This window comes from Emydura macquarii, unplaced genomic scaffold (assembly GCF_026122565.2).
Source record: "Emydura macquarii macquarii isolate MOO-44397 ecotype Brisbane River unplaced genomic scaffold, CSIRO-AGI_Emac_v2 contig_450, whole genome shotgun sequence".
NCBI lineage: Eukaryota > Metazoa > Chordata > Testudines > Chelidae > Emydura > Emydura macquarii.
In genome coordinates this window covers 3,676,417-3,703,016 of record NW_027130587.1, presented here as the reverse complement: position 1 = coordinate 3,703,016, position 26,600 = coordinate 3,676,417, and the positions used below count along the sequence as shown (strand labels likewise).

Here is a 26,600-nt window from a genome sequence, read left to right as displayed (position 1 = left end):
GCAGTAACCAGAGATGCTTCACCCATCCTTGCTTTTTTCCAAGGTGCCCCTCTCCCTTCTTCACTGGGCACCACGTCATTCAGTCCATGATCCAATGCAGAGGACGGAGGAAAGGAAGGTGCCTAGCAGCCTTTTGCACTTTGGAGCCTGACGCCACCTCCTTGAACCTACAGGCCATGCCGTTTGTGAGCTCGGGAGAGGCAGGGGCGAGGGCAGGTCACTTCATCCAGGAGAGCTGGGCACCCCCACTGACACTGCTTCCTTTGTCAAGAGAGTTGCTCGTGTCCTCTTGTGCCCACCCCTCCACTTTACAAAAGGGTCTGTGGGGGCGGCGGTGGGAACAGAGGATGGAGAGCGGGGCCTCACATAATGGTGCATCGGTTCCTGCGCAGGGCCCCCTGGAAGCGGATGGCGGTGTGGACGTGCTTGCAGCGGGCGCAGCCCACGCTCTTGAGCAGCTCGCTGAAGAGCAGCAGGATGTGCCAGTTGTACTTTGCAGAGCACTCGATGTAGCCACACTTCCAGGTCTTCTTCACCAGGTTGGAGACGTTCCAGCGGGGGATCACCCGGCCCCTCTGCAGGTCCCGCTTGTTGCCCACGATGATGATGGGGGTCTCTGTGGTGCCGATAACCCTGCAAAGAGGAAGGGTAGAGAGAGACAGAGAGAGAGTGGGGGTGTGGGGGAAGTGGTAACAAAAAATAAGAAACATGTCAATTTCTTTCATTGGCATGAAGGCCACAGTCCCTTAACCTCCAACTAGTTCCCCATTGGCTCCTTTCTACTTCCCCATTACCCCCTTCCAATTTCCTACAATAGCTGTTCTGTATCCCACTAGCTCATTCTTACCATCCCTCTGTTTTATCTTCCTACTGACATTTGTCTTTTGGGAGTACCTCCCCATGCTCCAGCCCTGGCTGTGCTTGTCCAAGTGGCAGAGGATGGCAATCCAGAGCCTCCCTTGTGTAACACGGGGGGGAGAGGAGGGACACACTGGCAGTAACTGTCAGGCTATCAGCTGAGAACCTTGTTCTGCATGGAGGGGTATGTCAGCTCCCACTGCAGCAAACTGCCCTGTCACTCACCTGCTTTGTCACAGTAAGCACAGTTTACAAATACCATTAAGAACCCCAAAGCTGTTTTGCTAATGCCTGGGCGTGGCCCAGCTGCGGCTCTTAATATCTCACTGGCAGCTGCCAACAGCTTGGAGATTTCTCTTCTGAGCTGTTTGTTGCCCTTTACTTTTCTATGATGCTTGAATGAAGTTAGTGCTAGTGGAAGGTGCCTGGGTCCAGCCTGCACATGTTCAGTCTCCAGGGCTGTCAACACTGAAGGGAATAGGAGACTCCTGGAGAGAACTGAGCTCAGCCAGGGAGCTCCTGCTTACCCTCCATCTTCCTTCCTGGCCCCAATATATTCCTGGAGAGGATGCACAATTGAGAGCTGATTTTAACTCTGTAAGTGGGGCCCTTTACCCAGCTCAGCTGGGCCCAGGCCAGGGGTAAGGCAAGCAGGCACTTACCTCGTTTCTAGGATCTGTTGTCGAATAGTTTTGATGTACTCAAAGCTGTCAAAGCAACAGATGTCATAGACTAGGATGTAGGCGTGGACACTCCGGAGTCCCCTGCAGCACACATCCGCCCACTCCTGCAACGTGCACACAGGAATCGGTCAAGGCTCAGGCACAGAGAGCCCCAAGGGCACTGCCCAGGGTGTGTCTCGCCAGCCTTTCTGCCATCTCATATGCACAGGCACTACTGAGACCATGCCAGGCCTTCTGCTACTGGGGTCTATGCTCAGGTTTTGATGGGCTTGGGCACTGCTCCTAACGCACTACCACATCTGCATCTGCAAACAGCTGGTGGCACAAAAGCCCAGCACCATCACACACTTCTGTTTCTAGCATCCTTAGGGCCTATTGCACAAGTTAACCTGGGTCCAAATCTGTGGTTACCATTGCTTTGGGAGGGTGATATTGCAGGCATAATGGGGGTATTCCCAGCTGCCTTTCCCAGCAGCAGCCTCACCGTGCCCTGGTGGAATAAGTAGCAGATAACTAGAGTGGCCACATGGTCTAGTGTGATAGCCCAGGACTGGGAGTCAAGTGAGCTGGGATTTATTCATGGTTCAGCTGCTGACTCACTATGTGACAAAGAGGCAGTCACTTAACTGCTCTGAGACTGTTTCTGGTGGAATCTCCAGGCTTAGAAGTTTTTAAAGCCTGGCTTGACAAAGCCCTGGCTGGGATGATTTAGTTGAGGTTGGCCCTGCTTTGAGCAGGGGGTTGGACTTGATGACCTCCTGAGGTCCCTTCCAATCTAATATTCTATGATTCTCCTCCACCTGCCTCCTTAACCTCATCCCATCCTGGTTACTAACCTTCCTCAACTCCTCGCTCGCCCCTTTCCACCCCTCTTTAATCTCTCAGTCTCCTCTGGCTTGCTCCCTTGCCAATCCAAGCACGCTCTAGTTCAAACAGGAATTAATTCAGGGAATTCCTATGTCTTGCATTACACAGGAGCCCATACTAAATGAGCACAGTGGTCTCTTGTGGCCTCATAATCTAGGAATCCCCTCTCCTCAAAAAAATATACCCTTCACCCCACCTACCTTTCCGGTTACAGTCCAATTTCACTCCCTTCCTTCACCCTTAAGCTCCCTGGAGGTACTATCTATAACCATTAGCTTGAGTTTCTAGTCTTGAACTCCATCCTGGCTATTCTCCAGTCTGGCTTCTGCCCTCTACACATCAACAAAACTGCTCTCACCAGCATCTCCAACGACTTCATCCTGGATAAACCTCAGGATCAGGGAATAGCTCAGGGTTAAGCCCTCTTTCACCTCTAGAGGATGGGTTCAAAGCTGACTCGGGGGGATAGTGATCAAATGTACTTATATCTGTGGGCTGTTTGATGGGCTCTATGAATTGCAATGGATGTTGGGGAGTGGGAGGAGAAGCCTAGTTCCTAAAAGTTTGTTCTCCTTTATATCCATGTTGACACAGCAATGTGGGGAAATCCTGCACCTGAAGGACCTCAGTCTCCTGGTCTGTTAATTAGGTACTTTTCCCAACAGCACTAAATTCACCTTGCTTGCTAGATGGTGCTATTAGCTCATGATCTGTCCATGGTCCTGAATGAGCTTATTTGCTAGATTTATAATGCTTGCCTCCGCCTAATGAGCTCATTGAACATTTTGTCAGTGACCATATTAAGCTTTCACCTCTGACGATCTACACTGTACACATTTTGTTTAGACCAGAAGAGGAAATGCATTTTAAGCTCTAGTTCAGAGTGGCCATTTATCCACATCAGATAATGACTGGGCCATGATTGCTCTTTGCTCAGGAAAGGCAAAGACTAGGATACTAGGTTTTTCTAACCAGAAGGCCTGAGGCATGTTGGCAGACCTGAGTGGCAGCTCAGAATTGAAATATCCATAGGTATTGCACGTTAGAACTGAGAATCATAGGCAGAGCTGAGTTTGTGTAGGGTGGGGAGATCAGGACTGGAATAACAGAAGGAACCATAGATCTAGACAGGAGGTGGTTGTAGTGGGGTGGTCCCAGGACTAGAGTAGCAGGACATGTGATAGATCAGCATTGGACATACTGGCAGAGCTGGATGTGGTCCAGGGTGCTAATAGCCAGGGATGCTGCAAATTGAGATTGAGCTGTCCTGGCACAGACATGCTGGCAAAAGGAGCCCAGCCCCAGCCCACACAATGTCAGGAGCTAGTTTCATGGCTATGCATTCCTCCCCACAGTGTCTAGTTCTGCAGGGGACTAGTTCAGTGTGGGTGAGGCATGTGACATATACAATTTAGGGTTATAAAATGTATATGTCAATAAACACACGGTAAATTTTAAAAAAGATGTTAGTTGAACAGCTGGGGCTTTTCAAGAGCTGCCCATACAGAACAGTCAGGGTTTTGTGCATGATGCACGGGTGAAAATATGCCCTGCTTTTAGCTCCTTAAATACTACCGTTCAGCAGTAAATAATATTGCATTTGTACAAGAAAAAAAACACAAAGGGAAATACTAATTCCCAGTGCCCAATCCAACCCCTTATAAAGGTTGCATCAGGGTTTCCAGAATGCTGTTATCCTGTACACAGGCCCAGCTAAAAGGTGACTAGAAATACAGCTGCTGTCAAAGGATTGGCGAGAAGCAAGTCACAGGAAGAAAATAGAGGAGACTTTCCATCTGTGCCGGCTGACCTCTGTGGCACACAAGAATCCAATCCATGGCAGAACCACAAAGCTGTAGAGATCAGATCTCTGGAAACCAGGGTGCCTCTTGTGAGCCGTACAAACTGGCACTCTTGGGCACCTCGCACACTGCCCACGGCTGCAACCCACAATTCCTTACAAAACCAATAGGAATCACCCATGTTTACATGGCAGCTGCTCTAATGGAATGAGGCAGCAGCAGGAGGCCCTAACACCACAGCCATGGGAAGAGATCTAGGATTACAGGCAGTATAGACTATACTATGATATATAGTTTGGGACAGCAATATATGCAGGAGAAACTGCAAAATCTCTTGCGACTTGAATATAAAAATACAGTTAGAAGAAACGATAGTAATCCTGTACTGACACTTTCATACAATGAATCATCCCCTGTCAAGGTTAGGATATTTGGGAATAAAGCAAACAAAAGGATCTAGGAATGGAGGCAATGGCAAGGGACACTTTTTTGAATCCTTGCTTTGCAGGTCATACAGGTCTGAATGAATCACTGACATTAGAGATGAAAAAACCCTATTCATTCATGATGCCACTCCCACCCAAGCCGGTCAGTGCATGAGAACGACAGGATGACTCTTCAATGATTGTTAGCAGAGAGATAAAGGCTATTATAGTGGTAGTTTATTAGATGTGGGTTAATATCTTTATGGAAGCATTCCAATATGTGTGGGAGATTAGTATATTATAGTTTATTACATTGTGACTATTGAGGCTGGGATGTAATTTGCTTGAATGCCATAACTCTTGACTCAGTTTCAGCATTGTCTATCATGATTTCACTAGGGTATTATTATCTTCTATAGATTTCTCCTACAGTCTCTTCTCCTAATGACTCCTGCAGTTAAGTGTTGTAATAAAATTATTGGCAATACCAAAAAACAAGGTACGCTGATTAGTTCATTAATCACAGAATCATAGGACTGGAAGGGACCTTGAGAGGTCATCTAGTCCAGTCCCCTGCACTTGTAGCAGGACTAAGTATTATCTAGATCATCTAGACCAATGATTAGTTGCTATTTTCAGTAGTTTATTGATTAGGCACTTGGGTTAATGTCTGATTTCTAATAGATAAATGAGCAATGGTAAATTGCATTGCAAATACTGCAGTGATACAGAGAGAGGAACTACAATATAGTCTGCTGGTTGGAGCAGTGATTCTGGGAGCTAGCAGTCCCTGAATTCTACTTTTACCTGTGGCAGTGCATCCCTGAGTGACTATTAGGGCAAGTCACTTAACTTCTCTGTGCCTCAGTTTCCCTTTCTATAAAAATGCATTTGACAATATTGTGTTGTGGAGAAGTTGTGATACTTTATTCATGAATGTTTGAGGGGGAAAAGCACTAGAGAATAAGAATTCCAAATAATCCTATATCATCAAGGGAAGAGGAAGATGTGGCAATGATGATGGAAGGAAAATGAACATGTCTGATTGCCTGAGGTATGTAGATATTGCTGGCAGGGAGGCTAAAATTCCCAACTGCCAGGGATGAAGATCTTGAGAAAACACCTGGGACTCAGTAGCAGTTGGGCTAACATGGATGATGTGAAGTTGATGCCTGTTTATAAAGCTTAAACTGGTTTCTCTGACAGGGGAGTCAAATATATAAATGGTGTAACTTCACTCCTCTCAGGTGGATCATCCTAAGGATAAACTTGAACCTTTGAGCTTTACTCTCCACTCCCTTAGAGTAAACCTGCCTGCTGTAGGGTTCATACACTTTTCTCTGAAGCATTGGGTACTGGCCATTATTAGAAACAGGATCCTGGAGCGGATGGATCTTGGTTCTGAGACAGTAGGACTATTTGAGTAACTCCACTAAAGACAGTGGATTTACTCTGATGTATGTGACAGGAACATAAGACTGTTACATATTCTTAGTATCTTGAATGTTGAGAGGGTCCCTGTATCTGAAAGGGAGCTGAATGAAACTGGGGCAAGGGCCAGGTAGAGTTTTGTCTGTGAAGGTGGTAGCCTGGCCAGTTCTTCCTCACCAAGAAGATACTCCGTAAAGTAGGTTCCCACCAATTGTTAGAGCATTAGCTTCCAGATTGTCCTCCCCTTGTTACGCGTGTGTGAAACTGAACCTGGGTGCCACTGTGGATCAGGCTGCTGCTTGCCTGTTGGTTTCCCTTGTGGAATGAGCGTGAGAACGTTTGCTGTGAATTTGCTCTATACTGCTCTTTCTGTTTGAAAGCAACTACCAAAAAGTGTGTGACTGTCAGGCCTGGCTGCCTGTCGTTCCCTTCACTAAACGCCTGTGAAAGAGGCACATGCAGTGCTGTCCCTTCCACACTACCCTCAAGTGGAGTGCAACCCATGGTTATAAAGCCTAATGGATGGAGGGATCATTCTGCTGAGCATTCCAAAGGGGTGGGGATTGATCAATGAACATTCCAAAGGGGTGGGGATTGATCAGTGAGCATTCCAAAAGGGCGGGGAATTGATTGGCCAGAAGGCAGCACAAAGCTGTGTGCTCTCAGATGCCAAATCCATGTTCCTCCAGCACAGAGAAAGGAGACGTATATTCTTCCCCCCAATAGCACCTTGTTTGTGCAACAATAAGGCCATTGTGGGAGAAGCTGTTTCCATCCTCTTTATTAGTGGATTAGGGGGCTGTTCCTTCTGTCGGAGATGCCCAGGGAGAGGTGCTTATCTCCTGCAAGCTTGCTCCCCATGCAGCCTCAGCCCTGCTGAATTATGCATTGCCAGAAGCCCTATATTTTGTGTGATTATAAACACTGCATATTTATAGATTGCTGAGCATCACTTTCCGCCTTGGCCCTGGTGCTCCCAAGTTCTGCTTCAGAGATGCAAGTGAGCCTATTTAAAGCAACTAGGGCAAGGTGACAGGATCCATGCCTGGTGTATATGGGTTCAGGGATAATTCTATTTGCAGTGCTGGCTCCCATGTGAGGTACTGTGCATGGAGCCCATCCACCATCCTCCTTTCTTGTGATTGAGGTTTGCCCCCCTTCATACCCTCAGTGAACCCTGGATAATCTCGTGTCTGTAACTTTTCTACAGGTGGGATGACCCCCTCCTTCACTTGTAGATGAAACTCTGTGTCTTCTCTCTCACTCCTAGCGGAGACGGGGAAGCTAGGAGATGAAGCTGAAATGCAGCTTTCCAAGCAAGGAGCCAGGAAGGCCACATAGGACCAGAGGCAGGGAATGAGGGAGTTGGTCTGGCTGGCAGATAGGAAACCAGGACATAGGACTGCCAGAAAAGCAGGCCCTTATGTGGCTATGTGACCTAAGGGTGCCTCCACAAAAGGTTCAGATTCGTTTGCCAATCCAGTAGCACAGTGCTATACAAATAACCTTTGTGGCCACCACAGGCCTTAGTGGCAGGGGACTGTGCTGGTGGGATGGGATATGAACAAGCAGTCACCATCTGAGCCAAGGAGTCTGCCCAGCTGGGCTAGGATCTCTTAAGAACAATTTCTCTCATGGCATCTCCAGGACTTGGTCCTTTTAGACAAACCCAGAGGAACAGAGGGAAGAGAGTCTCGCTCCATGTTTTGGCATTTCAACTTCTGGCTCTGACCAGAGATGAGCCCATGCCGTGAAGTTTGGCTTCACATTTTCCCCACGTGCCAGGAGAGTTGACTCAATCCATAGTGGAGGCACAGTGCAGCATCCAGACATGATCAGCATTCCTTGGGGGATGGACATGGCCTCCTGAAAAGCATGTATTCTTTATTGCCAGAACCCATGCAAAGCCATTCATAGAATCATAGAAGAAGAAGATGATTAGGTATGGAAGGGACCTCAGGAGATCATCTAGTCCAACCTCCTGCTCAAAGCAGGACCAACCCCAACTAAATCATCCCAGCCAGGGCTTTGTCAAGCCAGGCCTTAAACACTGTTAAAGATGGAGATTCCACCACCTCCCTGGGTAACCCATTCCAGTGCTTCACCACCCTCCCAATGAAAAAAAGTTTTCCCTAATATCCAACCTAGACCTCCCCCACTGCAACTTGAGACCATTGCTCTTTGTTCTGCCATCTACTACCAATGAGAACAGCCTAGCTCCATCCTCCCTGGAACCCCCTTTCAGGCAGTTAAAGGCTGCTATCAAATCCCTGCTCATTCTTCTCTTCTGCAGACTACACAAGCCCAGATCCCTCAACCTCTCTTCATAAGTCATATGCTCCAGCCCTCTAATCATGTTTGTTCATGCCTCTCAACCCTACCCTAGAGGGACCTCACCTCACTCAGTCCTCAGCCTTTCTTCTGAGATTGCCAGGAAATGTGCCAGTTCTGATGGGGGCATCTGTTTCCCCAGAACAGTTCTAACTCACACCATGCTCTACTGAGAGACCCCAAGCAATGGCTTCTGGTCAGTACAGAACTGGACCAATAGGAAGATCTAGAAGGAAAAGCCTTTGTAACCCATGCCCAATCTTCTGAGCCATCCATGCTCCCTTCAATAGTCAGACCTCCTCTTTCCCAGTCCCATGATGCACTCCCCACCCTTCTCTACATTTATTCCCTCCCTGCAGCTTAGTCCTTAGTGCAGCTGGGGTGAGCCAAGTCCCTGTGTTTCCCGTCATCCTTCACTCCTTTGAGATCCCTCCAGGGAACAGTCTTCCTGCTCTGAAAGTCTCCATCTGTTTGCATTGTCCACCTTCTCTTGTGCACGCGAAGGCGTGGAGTTAATTGAGTATGTTAGGCATCGTCTGCCACATCAATAAATTACCCTTTGCTATTTCCGTCTGTCTCTCGCGCTGACCTTTTGTTCCCTGTACACGGTGCTTAATTTTTCTCCTCCTCCTTTCTTGTGCAGTCTTTGCTGCCTAACCTCCCTCGCACTGCTCTGGGGGAATTCTTTCATTGTTAACCCTTCACTTAACCGATCTCCTTGCATCACGACAATACTCCACCTAGCTAAAGGGTGGAGGCTGGGTGCAACACCCCTGAACCCACCCAGCTGAGGGGGGTTGAATGCAACTCCCCCATGACTCCCTAGCTGAACTCCATGTCTGTCTGAGTGCAGGGCACAGAGGGTTGATTTAGGGTGAAAAAAATAGGGTTTAAAGGTGATTTAACTGGTGCACTTGGCCCTTGGTACAGGCTTGAATTTCACAGATTCCAAGGCCAGCAGGGACTACTGTGATCATCTACTCTGCCCTCCTGTATAACACAGGCCAGAGACCCGCCTTGAATTAATTCCGGTCTGAAACGGAGCATGTCTTTCAGTAAAACAGCCAGTCTTGATTTCTCCTCAGAGCCGCTCCAATTTTTTTCAATCAAAATGCAAAATGGTTTTGCAACCAAATTAGAGCAGAAACTTTTCATTTCGGTCAACATTTTCTAGTTTTTCCAACAAACTACCCACCAGAAACTCAAAACCAAACATTTTTGTTTCTCTGTACGAAATTGGGGAGCAGCAACTGTTGGTTTAAAAAAAAAAGTTTTCAAAAACCTAAAAACAGCTTTTGACAACCAAAACGGTTTTGTGGGAAATTCTGGGGGAAAACAAAATAAAACAAAAAAAAACCCCAATTTTTTCTAAATGCCCCTTAAAAAAGTAACTGGAATTTTTTCAACCAGCTGTTTCACTCAGTGCAGTGAAATGCATCTCTTAGGGGGTAGAGCTGTTCATGGTAGATCAGCTTCATAAGCCTTAGCTATATACAAATTTACACCTCTTTAAATACACTGGTATAGCTAAAGTGGTACAAGTACCTTGTGTGAACACCATTATGTCAGAATAAAGGTGTTCATGCAGATATAGCTTATTCCTATGTAGGAATGGATATAAGCTATACCTGCATAAAGCAATTTTATACCAATATAACTGCTTCCACTCTAGGGATTGTACCAGTATCACTATCCAGCCTAGATTTTTAAAGCTATTTAGGAGCTGCTGAACTTAGCATTGCAACACCTAACTGATTTAAAAGCCAAAGTCCCATTTTCCAAACGGATTTAGGCACTTAAGTGGAAATGAGACCAGCTCCTAAACTCAGTGAGGCAGCAACATCTAAATATCTTTAAAAATCTGGGCCCGTCTACACTGCAATCAGAGGTGTGACTGCAGCATGAGTAGACATCCCCAAACTAAGTCTAACCGAGCTAATTCAAAGAACAATAGCAATGAAACTGCAGCAGCATAGGCTGTAAAAGCCCACCTGAAACCCTGGATACTTACTCAGGTGACTAGCCCATGCTATCACGTCTTCACTGCTCCAGTAGCCAAACTAGCTAGATTAAAGCTAGCTCTGGTACGTCTACATGAGCTGCAAGTGCACCTTGGGATTGCAATGTAGACATGATGTATACACCTCTGGTTGAAACACTCAGATTGGTCCAAAACTGCACCAGCCTTAAATCTGGAAATTGTTTTTGCTGTAATCTATGCCATGTGCAGATATTATGGGGACGGGCTCTAGATAAATGTTGGAATAAATAAAGAGCCAGTGCTTCCTATCCTGGGACTAACTGGAGCCAGAAGCAGTGGGAAACGAAGAAAAAAGGGATATGAACTGCCAAGCCTAGAGGTGCCAGGCACAAATTAAGCACTGTTCCTTTCATACCCATCCCTCCATTAGATTCTGCACAGCACGGCCCACATCACTCCCACAGCCACACACCTGAAATTCAGTAGCCTTTAATTATCTCTATTTCGGTCTCATTTTGTGACTCTCAATCGGAATAAAATTCTGGTCACTCATGCTGAGATGCTTCCTCCCCTCAGCCTGAAATCTCCACCAGCTCTGTGGTGTTACTCAAAACTAAGTCAAGAAGTGCTCGTCCTTCTACACAGGACCCTTGCAGTCCACTCCATTGGGCAAGTATCCCTCAGGATGGGATGCAGAGATAAAATTTCTAGACACCATAAATGGATGCTTCTTGGACAAGCTTGTCCTGGAACCCACATGAGGCAATTCTTGATTTAGTCCTAAATGGTGCACAGGGTCTGGTCCTTGAGGTGAATATAGCTGAACCATTTGGTAATAGCAACCATAATGTAATGAAATTTGACATCCTTGTAGGGGGGAAAATGCCAAAGAAACCCACTGTGGTAGCATTTAACTTCAGGAAGGGCAACTACACTAAAATGAGGAAGCTAGTTCAACAGAAATTAACAGGAACATTCAGAAGGGTGAAATGCCTGCTAACTGCATGGAGTCTATTTAAAAACACCATAATAGAGGCTCAAAGTAAATATATACCCCAAATTAAAAAAAACCAAACAATCAGTAAGATGACAAAAAATGCCACCATGGCTATATAGCAGACAAAAAGAGGTAGTTAGAGGCAAAAAGGCATCCTTTAAAAATTGGAAGTCAAAGCCTCCTGAGGAAAATAGAAAGGTACAGAAACTCTGACAAGTCAAATGTAAAAGTATGATAAGACAGGCCAAGAAAGAATTTGAAGAGCAACTAGCTAAGATTACACAAATAAACAGCAATTTTTTAAAGTACATCAGAAACAGGAAGCCTGACAAGCAGACAGCAGGGCCACTGGATGATCAAGGTGCTAAAGGAGCACTTAAGGAAGACAAGGCCATTGCAGAGAAGCTAAATTAATTATTTACATTGGTCTTCACTACATAGGATGTGGGTGAGATCCCCACATCCGAGCCATTCCTTTTTGGGGACAAATCAGAGGAACTGTCCTAGACTGAGCTGTCAGTAGAGGAGGATTTGAAACAAATTGATTAATTAAACAGTAATAAGTCACCAGGACCAAATCATATTCATCCAAGAGTTGTGAAGGAACTCAGTTATGAAATTGCAAAAACTAACTGTGGTATATAACCTATTGCTTAAATCAGATGACTGGAGGATAACTAATATAATGCTGATTTTTTAAAAAAGGTGCCAGAGATGGTCCTGGCAACTAGAGGCCAGTAAACCTAACGTCAGTACCAGGCAAACTGATTGAAACTATGGTAAAGAACAGAATTATCAGACACATAAATAATCACAATATGCTGGTGAAGAGTCAACACTGCTTTTGTAAAGGAAAATCATGCCTCACTAATCTATTAGAATTATTTGAGAAAGTCAACGAGCATGTGGACAAGGATAATCTAGTTGATATAGTGTACTTGGACTTTCAGAAAGCCCTTGACAAGGTCTCTGACCAAAGGCTCTTAAGCAAAGTAGGCAGTCATGGGATAAGAGGGTAGGTCCACTCCTGAATCAGTAACTGGTTAAAAGATAGGAAACAAAAGGTAGGAATAAATGATCAGTTTTCAGAATGGAGAGAAGTAAATAGTAGGGTTCCCCAAGGATCTGTACTGGGACCTGACCTGTTCAACATGTTCATAAATGATCTGGAAAACGGGGTGAACAGTGAGGTGACAAAACATGCAGATGATACAAAATTACTCAAGATAGATAAGTCCTGTGAAATTGATTGTGAAGAATTACAAAGGGATCTCACAAAACTGGGCAATAAAATGGCAGATGAAATTCAGTGTTGATAAGTGCAAAGTAATGTACATTGGAAAACATATTCCCAACAATACCTATAAAATGATGGGGTCTAAATTACAAGTTACCACTCAAGAAAGAGATCTTAGTGTCATCATGGATAATTCTCTGAAAATATCTGCTCAATGTGCAGCAGCAATCAAAAAAGCTAACAGAATGTTAGGAACTATTACAAAAGTGATAGATAATAAAACAAAATATCATGATGCCACTATATAAAGCTGTGGGACGGACACACCTTGAATATTGCGTGCAGTTCTGGTCACTATCTCAAAATAGATATATTAGAATTGGAAAAAGGTGCAGAGAAGAGCAATAAAAATTAGGAGTATATAAGAGCTTTTATGCAAAGAGAGATTAAAAAGACGGACTGTTCAGCTTTAAAAAGAGATGATTATAGGGGATATGATATAGGTCTAAAAATCATGAATGGTGTGGAGAAAGTGAATAGGAAAGTTTCATTTATCCCTTCACATAACACAAGAACCAGGTTAACAGACAGCAGGTTTAAAAAGAAACACAAGGAAGTACTTCTCCACACAACGCATAGTCAACCTGTGAGAACGAGAGAACAGATTATTTCCTGCAACCCTAACTACGGAGCCACTACCCTAACTAACTCCATCACCATGACTAGTCCTCTACAGATCCTGAAATCCCCTCACCCAGTGACTGATCACCCAGTAAAATGTGCTGACCTCACCTGACAAAAAGGCATAAAGTTAATGTCTCAGCAAACAAGCCAGACATTAGTGGGGACTTCGTGTTCTGAATGTGCTGGGAGATCAATGAAATTGCATTGCACAGTTGCAGCACGATGCCGAGGTTCTCTCAGTCCTGGTGCCGCAAAACACTATGTATTCTATCGCTCCCTCAGACTATCGGTCGGTATGTCATTCATTCCAGCCTTTTGTTTCACCGGCTGATGTTGGAGGGCAGAATATCCCACTTAGGACTAATTTTCAAAAGAACTGTATGTTTCTGTTACTGCAATCAAAATGTTCTCAAAAGGCCCCAGATGTGTTGTGTGTGGAGAACGGAGAGAGAAACATACCGTACCTGGCAGATCAAATACATGCGATGCATTGGGAAAGGTAGGAAGGGAGATCAGTGGACTTGAGATTCAGGCCCAGATTCACACTGGGAGTTAGGTGCCTGGGAAAAATCAGACCTACTTGTTCAGGAGCCTGACTCCAGAGAGATCCCAAGTCTAGCCATTCTGGCCAAACTACATTTGTTACTGGGCTACATTTTTATCCCACTGCAAAAGGGACCTGAGCTAGGAAAAGGAGTTTCATTCTCCTAAGCCCCATGGCTGCAAAGTATTTCAGCTTGTACTTAACTCCCATTAAAGTCCGTGGCTACGTCTACATTGAAGCTGGAGGTGCAAAATTCCAGCTCTAGTAGATGCACACATGCTAGCTTTGATCAAGCTAAAATAACAGCACGGCCACAGGGGCAGGAGGAGGAGCTAGCCACATGAGTATGGCCTATGTTCTGAGACAGGATTGGACTAGCCAACAGCAACACTGCTATTTTTAGCACACTAGCTCGATCCAAGCTAGCACAGGTTCCTCTACCCATGCTGGAAATGACACCGCCGAGCTGCAGTGTAGACTTATCCAGTAAGATTTAAGCAGGTGTCTAAAGGAAAGCACATGCTCCAGTGTTTCGCTGAACAGGGATGAACTATTGAAAGGCATGGGAACCACAGTTCCCATGGTATTGCAGATTGTGCCCAGCCATATATTGTAACTATAAGGAGAATTAGCCAGATTGCAATATTTTAACTTTTGAAGTGACGACACCTGCCCTGGTTTAGCAGCCTTCCAGTCCAGGGTCTCAAAGCAATTGACAAACATGAAATGGAGGCATCAAGAGCAGAGGCAACTCACCAAGGCCACGATGCAATTCAGGCATTAGAACCCAGCTGTCCCGACTCCCACTCCCAGGATCAGAGCACTAGAACAAATCTTTCCTGAGCAGCCCCCTTCTTAAACATTGGTTTACCAGGCAAATCTTGCCCTGGACACTTAAGACGCAACCTCATCATAAGAGGAAAACAACTGCAAATATATCCCTCGGCTGCACCTTTGCAGAACTACGGATTAGCTCCTTAGAGGAAACCCATCGTGGGCTGAGTCAAATGGCAGGAGACTCATGGCAACGGGGTCTCTTGTGTGGATGAGTCAGAGCACATATGACCTCAGGGAAGACTCAGAACCGACTCCCGTTGTTACAAACAGGCCCATCTGCCGTTGGCTGCTGTTACCGGGTCAGCAACTGGCACACATACCTGCAGCGTGTTAACTGGGAAAGATGTGATGGGTGGGAAGTCCATGATCTGCAGGTCGTGCACGTGGCCGTTCATGACCACAGCCGGCAGGTAGACACGCCGCATCTTGGTGGGCACGCACGCCTCGCTGAACTCGTTGTAGAGGAACTGGCGGACGATGGCGCTCTTTCCGACCCCTTGAGCCCCAAGCACGGCGATCTTGAAAGTTGTCACCATGCCTCCCGGCCGTGGCCCCCCCACGCGACGTGGCGATCGGCTCCTTGGCGCCGTCCACTGCGTTTGCACTGCCAGGAAGGCCCCCGGGCTGCATATTCCAGCGGCTGCGGTTTCAGCCCCATTCAGGAAGCATTTCCTCTTCAGTCCAGCCTGTCACTGCAAAACCAATAGCGACCTGGTCAAACAAGGCACCTGCTCAAAAAGCATCCGATGCAGGGATCCTCACACCAAACAAACAACACGTCCCTGCCTATCTAGTTCTTATCTGAACACCTCACAAGCCTTTCAGTGTATTCATTCTCCCATCATCCCCATTTTAGAGATGAGGAAGTGAGCTACAGAGAGAGAGAGAATAAGTGACTTGTCTAGAAGAGAGACTTGAACCCAGGTCTCCAAAATCCAGCCAACTATACTAACCATTGGGCCATCCTTCCTCCTGCATCCCCAGTGCTGGCAAAGCCCCTTGCTCTCGCCCACCTCCTCCCTCACTGCCACCTCGGTAGCAGTTCCTTGAGTAGGGACTGTTTTAAACTACACCTTCTGGGTATGGTCCCGGAGGGATCTTCTGACAGAGAGCATCACCTTTCCATCACTTCCCTTGCCTACCTCTCCTTGCCCCAGTGCAAGAGGCTGCAGGGAGGGTGAGTTAGGAGATGGCACCTCTCTTTTCTGGGCTGTATCCCCAGCAGAGGACTCAGTGAAGTTTTCTGCAGCCTGAGTAGCTCAAAGGGAGCAGAACGAGCCAGAGTCTGGTAACTGGATACACTGAAGGGGAGGGAGACAGGAAATTAAGTCACAACCCCCATTAAAAAAAACCAAAACAATTAAAAGGGAGACAGTAACAACCAGTTAAAACACCTTGCAATCCACCCTACTTGACAAACGTGCTACATTCAGCATCATGGAAATGCAGCCACCTCTGGGGTGGAGGAAGCAGTCAGGCACATAATACATTGCATAACAGATTGGGGAGTTGATGGGACGCTTTTGTCGAAGGACAACCCTTATTCCAAGATGCAACTCCTTAGCAGAGAGCAGACATCTAACAACCACCCTAGTACTGCACATAGAAGACATACAGATTGTAACAGACCCCAAACAATATTGAACTGGTCCAAAGGACAGTATCCTGCTTCTCTTCCATACTGGATTGCTCTGTAGGTCCATATAGCCTGCCATCTTGGCCCCTCCTCTGCTGGATCAGTCCAGAGGGCCATACAATCCAGATTCCTGCCTCCCTCATTCCCATACTGGATGATATCATAGGTCTACCCAGTCCAATATTCAGCTTCAGGCTGCAGGCACATTACACCCTAGGTTAGGTCCTCTGCAATTCCCATGGCCAGTTGTGCAGTGCTACACATGACCATTCCTTCCTGACCCCTGCAGGCAACCAGCTTCTGCAAGAAGCAGGAGACTCGCTTAGCCTTACTTCATAAAGCCAGCATTGGCAGTCATTGCCAGGGTGGGACTGCAGCCAGGCAAGAGAGCACTAAGCACACATATACTGAAAGTGCGTTCCCAGTGCTAAGCTAGCAGTACCTTGACTTTCCCTGACAGCAGAACTCATGCAAAACCAGGAAGAAAGGGAAGCCGCAGGGCTCATGCAGATCATACCTCTCACTGGGCCTTCTTTCCCTCGGGGCTGACTGTCCTGAGGGAACTTCCTCAGCTCAGCTTTCTCCCTTCATCCACCCTTTCCCCAGCTACAAGCAATGAATCAGGAAAGGCTGCTACAAATCAATGGAAGTAATGGGATTTGTATTATTGGAGCATCTAGACTCTCCAAGGGCCCCATTGCACTAGGTGCAGTGCATATACATAGGATCAGAGAAATCGAGGGCTGGGAGGGTCCTCAAGAAGTCATTAAGTCCAGTCCCCTCTGCTGAGGCAGGATCAAGTAAACCTAGACCAACCTGACAGGTGTTTGTCCATCCCTTTCTTAAAGGCCTCCAATGACAGGGATTTCACAACCTCCCTGGGAAGCCTACTGCTGAGCTTAACTATCACTGGAGTTAGAAAGCTTTTCCCAATATTGAACCTAAATCTCCCTTGCTGCAGAATAAGCCCATTATTTCTTGTCCTGCCTTCAGCAGACATGGAGAACAACTGATCACTGTTCTCCTTATAACAGTCCTTAACACCTTTTAAGACTATTATCAAGTCCCCCTTCAGTCTTCTTTTCTCCAGACTAAACATGCCCAGTTTTTTTAGCCTTTCCTCATAGGTCAGGTTTTCTAAATGTCTGATCATTTTTGTTGTTCTCCTCTGGAGCCTCTCCAATTTGTTCACATCTTTCCTAAAGTGTGGTGCCCAGAACTGGACACAGTACTACTCAGCCCGGATAAGGCCTCAGCTGGAGAGCGGAGCAATTCCCTCCCATGTCTTATATATCACACTCTTGTTTAAACGCCTCAGAATGATATTAGGCGTTTTCATAAGTGCATCACACCGTTTAACTCCTATTCAATTTGTGATCCACTATCTCCCCCAGGTCCTTTTCAGAAGTAGGACCACGTAGACCAGGGGTCGACAACCTGCAGCACACTCCCCAAGCAGCACTGCGCACCCCCCGGTGACGCAGCCCTGCTCCTTCTCCATGTGGGCCGAGTGGCCAGGAGCGGTGCTGCCCCCGCAGAAACAGGCCTGCAGACCCACCACTGCAAATTTCCTGCAAATTAATTCAAGGCCTTCCTACTAAACTGCCTAAGGGCATGTCCACATGAGGCTAAATACTACTCAGCAATATTAATCCAAATTAACTAATGGTGTGAAGTTAAAATAGAATAGTTAAACCACAATAAACCCCTGTGTGTATGCTCTTATTCAGAATTAAAGTGGCCCTAATTTGGTTTTTCTTAATTCACATGAATTAAACTAAATGGAATTAAGGCCATTTGAGTTCTGAATAAGAGTGGTCACATAGGTATTTACTGCAATTTTTAACTAATCCACTTTAAAAATTAACTCTGATTAGCTTTCCTGAGTGTCCCCATGTAGACAAGCCCTGACCCTGAGCCTTGCTTGGGAGCAAGCAGACCAAAATGGGGCAGCCCAAAGGTGAAAGTGTTTGATAGCGACATATCCCAAGGGATTCAGCCCTGCTAGAAAAACAGATACAAGGTGGTCTGGTAGCAGCCCCACACAGAATCAAGTGTAGGGCAGGAAGAAAAGAATTTTAGAGCATTTTGACATTTCATTTTGAAATGTAGCTAACTAAAAAAAGATGAAAAACACCTGAAAACAACCCAAAACTAAACAAAAAAATAAACTGTTTTGGGTGCAACAAAAATGTTTTGTTCAACCTGAAATTATTTTTGTGAGGTTTGTTTCAGCAAGGAAAAACCAGCTTAAAATTCTATTTTGGTTTGAACTGAACCAATTTTTTTCCCCTCAGGTTTTTCAGTTTGGCTCTCAAACAAAAAAAAAAAAAAAAAAAAAAAAAAAAAAAATCAATTATTTGCTCAGCTCTAGCTGAGCGACAAGGATAAACTAGTACAGGCTGCTGGGGATGATGAAGAGAGGGAATTTACCAGCTAAGACATGGCTGGTCTCTGATTTAACTCTACCACACAAGGCAGGCTGGAAGCAAACTTTTAAATGACAGATGGAGTTCTGAATCCTGTAACCAACAAAATTAAAAGGTGGATATGCAAGGCAAAGCAGGAATCCCTCTCTATCCCTAGGTCATTAGATGAAATTACAATGGTAAATCACAACATGGGATAGCGCATTGCCTGCTTCTAATGCCACCCATCTGTGGGTCTTGAAGCAAATGTCAATGAATTCTCACCACAGCCCTGAGAGGCAGGGTGGTATTTTGTCTATGTTTGTACAGAACCAACCACAATGGGGTCCTGATCCATGACTGAGGTGCAACCACAATAAAAATAATCCTAATTTTACAGATGGGGAAACTGAGACACAGGGCAGTTAACTGGCTTCTTGCTGGTCATACACCACAGCAGAGCTGGGAACAGAACCCAGGACTCCTGACTCCCACTCCCATAGTTTATTCATGAGACCAGCCCTTCCCTCCACCTCCTAACTCTGACAACAATAACAGTCTTGCTAACTCTTACGACTTTATTGTGAGTTTCGTGCTAATTGGTGGTGTTCTTAAAGCCCCAGCTCCTGGAGTCAGGTGGTTATGTGAAATTTTCTGCTTTCATTTAAAAACTAAAATTGTTTCAAGGTCTTTTGGCTGCGCAGAAAAAGTAATAAATCTGGACCCCATAAGTTTCAAATGCCAGATGGCAAATCAAAGGAATCTAAAATGTATTCTTTTTTAAAATCACGTGACTTTTAAGACAGTCTCATGCTTTGTGAATAGCTGGCATTAGCAAAGAAAACTGAGAACTAAGACATACCATGAGTTATTTCTGAAGAGCCTCTCTTTACAGTGCAGTCTGTAGTCTACACATATAAGAACTATGGAACATCTTCTGCTTCCACTCAAGTGTACTGCACTCTGAGACTGCCGATTTTTAAAATACAAGCCTTGCTGAAGTTAATGAGAGGGGCCCTGATCCAAGTCTATAAAATAACAAATGGTCTAGAGAAAATAGATCAGGAGCTACCTCTTCTCCCTGTCTCTTAAACACAAAAACAAGGGGACAGTCTATAAAATTAAAAGGGGGCAAATTCAAAACATTTGAAAGGAAATACTTTTTCACATAACCTGTGATTACACTGTGGAACTCACTGCCACAGGAAGTCATTGAGGTCAAAGAAGGATCATTTATATGGACATCAAGAATATCCAGGGGAATCATAATTAACAATAACAAAAATCTTGGAAGGGATATTAAACTTTGCGTTCCAGGGCTTAAACCAATCTCTGAGTATTAGAGGCAAGAACAGTGTGAGGTCATGCCTGTGGTACATTTGGGCAGGATCTTGTTCTGTATTTGTAAAGCACCCAGCACATACAGACCTCACATCAGAGCCAAAACAAGATACCCTCTCTACACAGTCCTGGTGAGAGAGCCACTGGGATCCCACATGCAGTTCTAGGACTTTCCATCCAGAAGTCTCAAACCCCAGAACGGTGAAAAGAGAGTGTCTCTCTATCCAGCCCTGGGGAGACCGCAGCTGGGACCCTGCCATCCACGACCTGATAGAGATTGGCAAAATGGAGGGAGTGCAAGAGGAGAGCAATGGGATACCAGGAGCCTGGGCTGCTAGTTAAGAGACGACTAAGGAGACCACCCAGTTCCACACAACGTTCAGAGCGATGAAGTGCTGGTTACATTGAACCCAAGAGCAATGAGTGCAGTCCGGTGCGGTCTGACCCACAGCAGAGAAAGTGGTGGTTTCAGCCAAGTTTGGATTCATCTGAAAATTGGGGAGCCCAGAGGGGGTGCCCCAAATGGACAAGACCAAAATGAAGCCTCCCACAAAGAGAAATGACCAAGTTCATCTCAGGAAGGACAGAAATGTCCCCTTCGGATGAAGCACAACTGGTACTGGAGTCCCCAAACAGACTGCTTGGGTCTCTCCTATGCTAAGGGCTCAGGGCATTCCTAAGCGGACACCTCCCAGAGCTGGGAAATCCATCTCCTGTCTGCTTGGACAAGCAGCATCGCATTTAGCCGGAGCTGTCACTCTGCTGTGGGAACGGCTTTAATGTTTAATTTCAGGGTTTGATCAGTTATGTGATTAACTTGATAGAGGCTAATTTCTGAGCAGGCAGATACGCTGAGTACTAGAGACGTGGACACATGCGGAGAGACGCACACTCGCGTCTGGAGACAAATGTGGGATGCACGCACACACGCTCTGGGACACGGAGACGTGGATACACGTTCACACAAAGGCACACACACAAAGAGAGACACTTGGGCACACACACACAGACATTCATCCACACACGGCAGTCCAAATGCACACACATCTGCACTGCCCACAGACAAATGCACTCACATGGACTAACTCTAGCTGAAATCGTGGCCTCGAAAAGGCTGCGGCAGAGGATTGGGAGACAGGACTCCTGGCTCAGTCACTGACTTGACCTTGGCCTAACTCCTTCCCTTTTCTGTGCCTCAGTTTCCCCCTCCTGTAAGATGAGAATAATAATACTGACCAACCTCACAGTGGGCTGTAAGCCATAATTAATGTTTGTAAAGCACTTTGTAATCCTCAGATGGAAGGCACTATAGAGAGTCAAAGTATTTCTCCTGCTCCTGCATTTTCTTTTGCCCACCCGTGCACCCATTCCACGGCTTTGTCTGATCTCTCATTAAGCTTGCAGCAGGTGGTTTTCCCTAAGTCATGATTGGTTCATATTCCTGGGGCCCCAGGTTGAAATTCAGCCACCAGAACCAGAGTGCTGGTCGCCACCTGGGGAAAATACTGTCTCCTGGAACCAAGTCCTTGAGTCCCAGTATCAGGGCATTTGACTTGGCGAGGTTCTGGGGCACCATTTGGCCAGGCAGCTTCACATCATCCTAGGCTGTCACATTTCCACACAGACATGTGTGAATGCAAGTCACACTGTCAGGTCACATCAAGCCTTCCCTGCATCTTCAACACGCACACACCCCAACCATCACATCACCACCGTGTCATGTGCAACATGAATGGAGCTATGTCAGCCTGGGGTGAGCTCAGAAGGGCAGGGTCGGAGGGGTCAACACATTTTAGGAACCTCATTAGAATCAAGATAGGCCCCTGATAATCTAGAATGGTGGTAAGTGTAAGACCAAAGGCCTGACAGCTATGTAGGTTACCGCTCTGCAAGGATTATCTGTGCACAATGCAAGGATCACATATGAGAAACGCAGGAGTGTCCTGAACCAGGCAAGATGCTTTCATTAAATCTCAGATGACTGACCGATCCTCACCTTCCTTGCCCTGCTCTTCTTCCAGTTTGGTGAGCTAAACTACCGCAGCCATGGGGGCTGCCTATTCAAACAGATGCCCTGATAGTTTAGCAATAGCCAGAACAACAGAGGCTAGCCCTGGCTTCTCAGAATGGATGGAAGGCAGAGGGCTCAACCCCTGGGAAGAGGGAGTTTCATTTGGTATAACAGCAACCCCTATAAACAGTGAAAGGCAAGCTGAGTCTCTTCCTTAGCTAGAAAGGCCAGGTTGAGATGCAGGACTCATGGAGTGGAAGCAGAGAAAATAGGGAGTTTTATGTTAACAGGATAATCAGGGGGCATGGAATGGGGAGCTGGTTGGTGCTCCAGAGTCCAAGTGAATGGGGAGCAGCACCCAGAGTTATGCCAGTATAACTCTGTACTGTAGATGCAGCCTGTGGCGATGGAAGAGGTTTTTCCATTACTGTAGGAGTACCACTTCCTAGATCAATGGAAATGTTTTACTGCTAATCTGGCTGTGTCTACATGGGCAGCATAGCTACAGTGTTCCGGGGTCTGGATATTTCACACCCTTGAGTGATGTAGCTATGTCAACCTGTCTGACATGTAGACCAGGTCTCAGCATTGGTAGCACGCCTACTCTGATACATCTCTCCCCCACTCTGCTCTGCTCCTTTGTTCTGGCCCCTGTAACACTTTGGGGGACACACCCAGATAGAACTCAGGCTCTTCTGCTTGTGACAGAGTGAGGCCAGATGGCTATGAAAGAGTGATGGAAGGCATGTATATTAGCCCCAGGCTCCATAAAGCCCTATTCCCTGGGTAATCCAGCTGGAGGCTATTTCAAGGTAATTGGGCCAATTAGGCCACCTGGAGCCTATCAAAGTAACTGCCCCAGCAGTTAAAAGCCTCCACTCCAGGCAGCCCAGAAAGGCTGAAAAGGAGTTAACAGCCAGATCAGATCAGATCAGAGTAGAGTTACCCTGCTGCTACAGCTACAGACCTTAGGACTACCATCTATTACTGCCACCATACCAGAGACAGAAAGGGTCTAGCTGGGGAAGGCAGAACAACCCTTCACACTGGTACCAAGGAGCAGGCCACAAGCAGTGGGGCCATGGACAGTTGACCCAGGGAAGGTAGTTGGTCTCAGGGACTAGGCAGTGGGAGACCACTCCTTGCAGGGGCCCTGGGTTGGGGCCCAGGGTAGAGGGTGGGACCAGGTCCCCCTGCTCCCCTCCCAGCTGCACCACCGGCGTGGCTGGAAAAGCACAGGACCCACAGGGTGGAGTAGGCCCACCCTGCCACATCCTCCAAAAAAAAAAAAAAAAACAGGCTTGTGGTTGTTAATGCTAAAGGAGAATCTCCCTTTGCTAGCAGCAGTATTAAGGCTTTTATCCTCTTTGTGGATCTCCCCCACTAGGGGGCAATATAATCACTAGCTCATGAGCAGGCAGCTCATGTGTCATTGAGCCAGTTCCATAAGAGAGGCAGGGAAATCCTTGTCTAGGGAGCTGGGATATGCAACTGGAGGGCCCTGGTTTTGGCCTGCACTGGTAACCACATTCCACTCGTTGTGTGTTTCTCCTTAGAAAAGGTCATGCTCGCTTCTGAAAGGGGCTTTTGATGTGATGAGGGCAAGACAGAGTGGTAGAGCCTCCTTTGCCCCTCCTTCCCAGATATGTAGCCCCCTTGCCAGAGCTTGAGATGGGTCCCGAGGTTGTTGGAGGAGGTGGGGGGGAAGGATGGAGAATCGAGCCAGGAGTTGCTTTGAGCAGGGGGGTTGGACTAGATGACCTCCTGAGGGCCCTTCCAACCCTAATCCTCTATGATTGTATGATTCCCAGGAGGTCCCGTTTCGGAGAAGATGAGGGAGCTTGGCAATGTGATGATTCCTTCCCCAGTTGGTTCCTGTCTCCAGAGGGAGACCGAGCCCCGAGTTGCAGAGCTGGCTTAGGATGCCAAATCCAAAGCAGCCGTTTGTTTTGCTTGAGGACAAGGCCAGTGGTTACTGGGCTCTGGAGATCTGAAAGACCCAAAACACGCCCCCTCTCCTCTTCCCTTCACAGCATCCACAAGGAGCAATCTATACAGCTTTCACTCCTACTACAAGGCCAAACTCCTGCCCTCTCAGCAGAGGAAACAGCCAGTTATCGCTGTGAAACAAGATGATTTCTAAAGGCAGAGAGAAAACTGAGAGAAATAATCTGAACTCTCCTAGCACTCTACATTTCTATGGTGCGCTTCGGAGCCAATCAAGGCTCACCAGACCAGCCTCCTTTGACTGTTAGCCCCGCCTGACAGAGGAGAAAACTGAGGCACAGACAGGGGAAGTGACTTGCCCAAGCTCACCCAGCAGGCCGGTGGCAGACCTGAGACTAGAATGTAGGACTTCTGGCTGCCCTGTGCTTTAACCACTAGGCAAAGCTTCCCTCCTCTTCACAGGAATGGTGTCTCTTCCTGGGTACAGAGGAAGAGGCCTCCATTAATGTCCTGTGTGGATTTACTTTGCTTAAAGGTGAGTGCGAGAGGAAGGACGGCCCAGTGGTTAGGGTGCTAACCTAGGACTGGGGAGACCCGGTTTCAATTTACTACTCGCCCACAGGCTTCCTGTGTGACCTCGGAGATGGCATTTAGTTCCCCACCTGTCCAGTGGGGATCACAGCCCGGCCCTGCCCCGCAGGGGTGAGGATCAATACATCAACGAGTGTGAGGGGCTCAGGTGCTACAGTGATGGGGACTGTGTAACTACATAAGACAGGTAGTGGGAAGGTCCTGTTGTTTCTCCACCCGTTTGAAGCTGTCACTTCTCTGAAGGGAGGTTTGTTGTACAGACGGAACAGTAAACTCTAAGGTGGGCCACCAAACTCCCACCCTGGTTAGACACCCTCTTATGTCCCATGGCACCCGACGCTTTTATCTACAGCTTCACAGTCAGAGCGAGAGTATCTGTGCACGGGGGAGTTTGGAAGTTAAATCTTGCACATAAATAGGGCATGTATGCAGCGAACGTGTGCGACTCGGCCCACGGGCACATCCGCACATGGATGCAGGCCGTGACATCGGCGTGTCAGCATCTGCCATGAGCCCTTGCACGCTAGGGGCAGGCCGTGAGCGCCTGGGCCTGGGCAATGAGTGTGGGCCCTTCGGCGCGTACGCAGGGCCTTTGTCATGAGTGCATGCATACGCAGGCGGGCATATGCAGTGAGCATGTGCCCTTCGGCGTGTGTACAGGGAGCAGGTGTTAGGATATCGGCATGTGAATATGCATGAGAGTGTGTATGGCAGTGTTGGAAGGAAAATCAGCTGCTACACCCACCAGCACACACCACAACATGCTGTAGAGGGAAAGGCAGGGACACCCAGATGGAACACTAGCAACTAGCTCAGTGTAACATGGGGCCCAGGGAGAATTTGTTGGACCGCCCAGCCTTGAATACAGGCAGAGGGTTTATCCCTATATCTCCAGACCCAAGCCAAGGGAATGGGTCGCCTCTGAAACTGACCAGCCCTGAATCTCCGAGGGAGGATTTCCCTGTGTGTCAAGGGCACAGGGTCTGGGAGAAAATCATGGCTCCAATTTTAGCATCTCTCAGTTCCAGGCTGACAACCTCTCTCATGAATTACAGACCCAGTAGCAGCAGAGGGGAGAAGATGCTGGAGGGGGCTCAGCAGTGCAACATCTGGGGTGCAGGAAGGAGCCCTGGCAGTCAGACTGAGGTTAAACTTCTTTCTCTGCACAGAGGCAGCATCCTTTTCCATTTCCCCTTGGGTGGGAATCTCCCCAGGGAAGCTGTCTGCTATTTCCCGGCCTTTCCCATTTCATCCTGTCCCCCGCCTCCCAGCAGCTACTGAAGCTCTGGAACCCCTGCCCAGGGAAAGAGATTAGGAAGGCTCAAGCAGGCTTTTCCCTGTACCCAGCCCACTGCCAGGCCGACCCCTCTCCCCCCAGCTGTCTTCCCCACTTCTGAGCCCGACCTCAGCACTGAGGAGGAGGGAGCAAGGGGGAGCGATGCACTGACACGGGTTTGCCCCCCCTCATCAGAGCTGTGCGTGGGGCCGATGCACTGAATTATTCCCCTGCCCCTGTCCTAGCACCAGGACTCAGCCGGCCTGGCTGCCCTGCCAGGTGCCTGCACGGCACAGTTTTAACTCTGATTCCGGATTTGTTTCCTTCCCGGAAAAACACCCTCCCCCCCCGCTGCAACTTTATTGCATCCAGCTGGGAGCAGCAGCAGCTGCCCCTGAGATCTCACCTGCAGCCCCGGGGGCTGAGCCTGTCCGCCTGCCTTGCCCAGAGGGTGCCCATGGGGCCGGAGCGCCCTCCACCCCCAGCCCCGAGCCTTACCTCGCAGCGGTCCGTATCCCAAGGGCGAGCTGCCCCCAAGCCCGGCTCCGCTGGAAGTGGGGCTGCGGGGGGGGGAGGCGCTTTTCCATCCAGCAGCCCCAGCTCCCGAGGACTCTCCTCCGGCCAGGCAGCTGGGGCTGCCGCTGCTCCGGGGGCTGGGAGCGAAGCTCGCTCGCCCTGCGCTGGAGGGAGTTGGGGGGGCGGCTCGGCGCGGC

General features: G+C 47.6%; 1 protein-coding gene across 2 annotated transcripts; it reads right to left on the bottom strand.

The window, feature by feature from the left end:
• On the bottom strand, positions 1-26,600 carry RASL10B (RAS like family 10 member B). Of its 2 annotated transcripts, none has more exons than XM_067537683.1 (4): positions 26,386-26,600; positions 14,998-15,369; positions 1,521-1,645; positions 1-633 (listed from the first exon to the last, which is right to left on the bottom strand). In XM_067537683.1, the coding sequence occupies exons 2-4, from the start codon at positions 15,211-15,213 to the stop codon at positions 363-365; spliced, it is 612 nt and encodes a 203-aa protein (XP_067393784.1). In that variant the 5' UTR covers positions 15,214-15,369; positions 26,386-26,600; the 3' UTR covers positions 1-362. The 2 variants fall into 2 exon arrangements, with proteins under 2 accessions (XP_067393784.1, XP_067393785.1); XM_067537684.1 differs by lacking the exon at positions 26,386-26,600 and adding an exon at positions 15,820-15,916.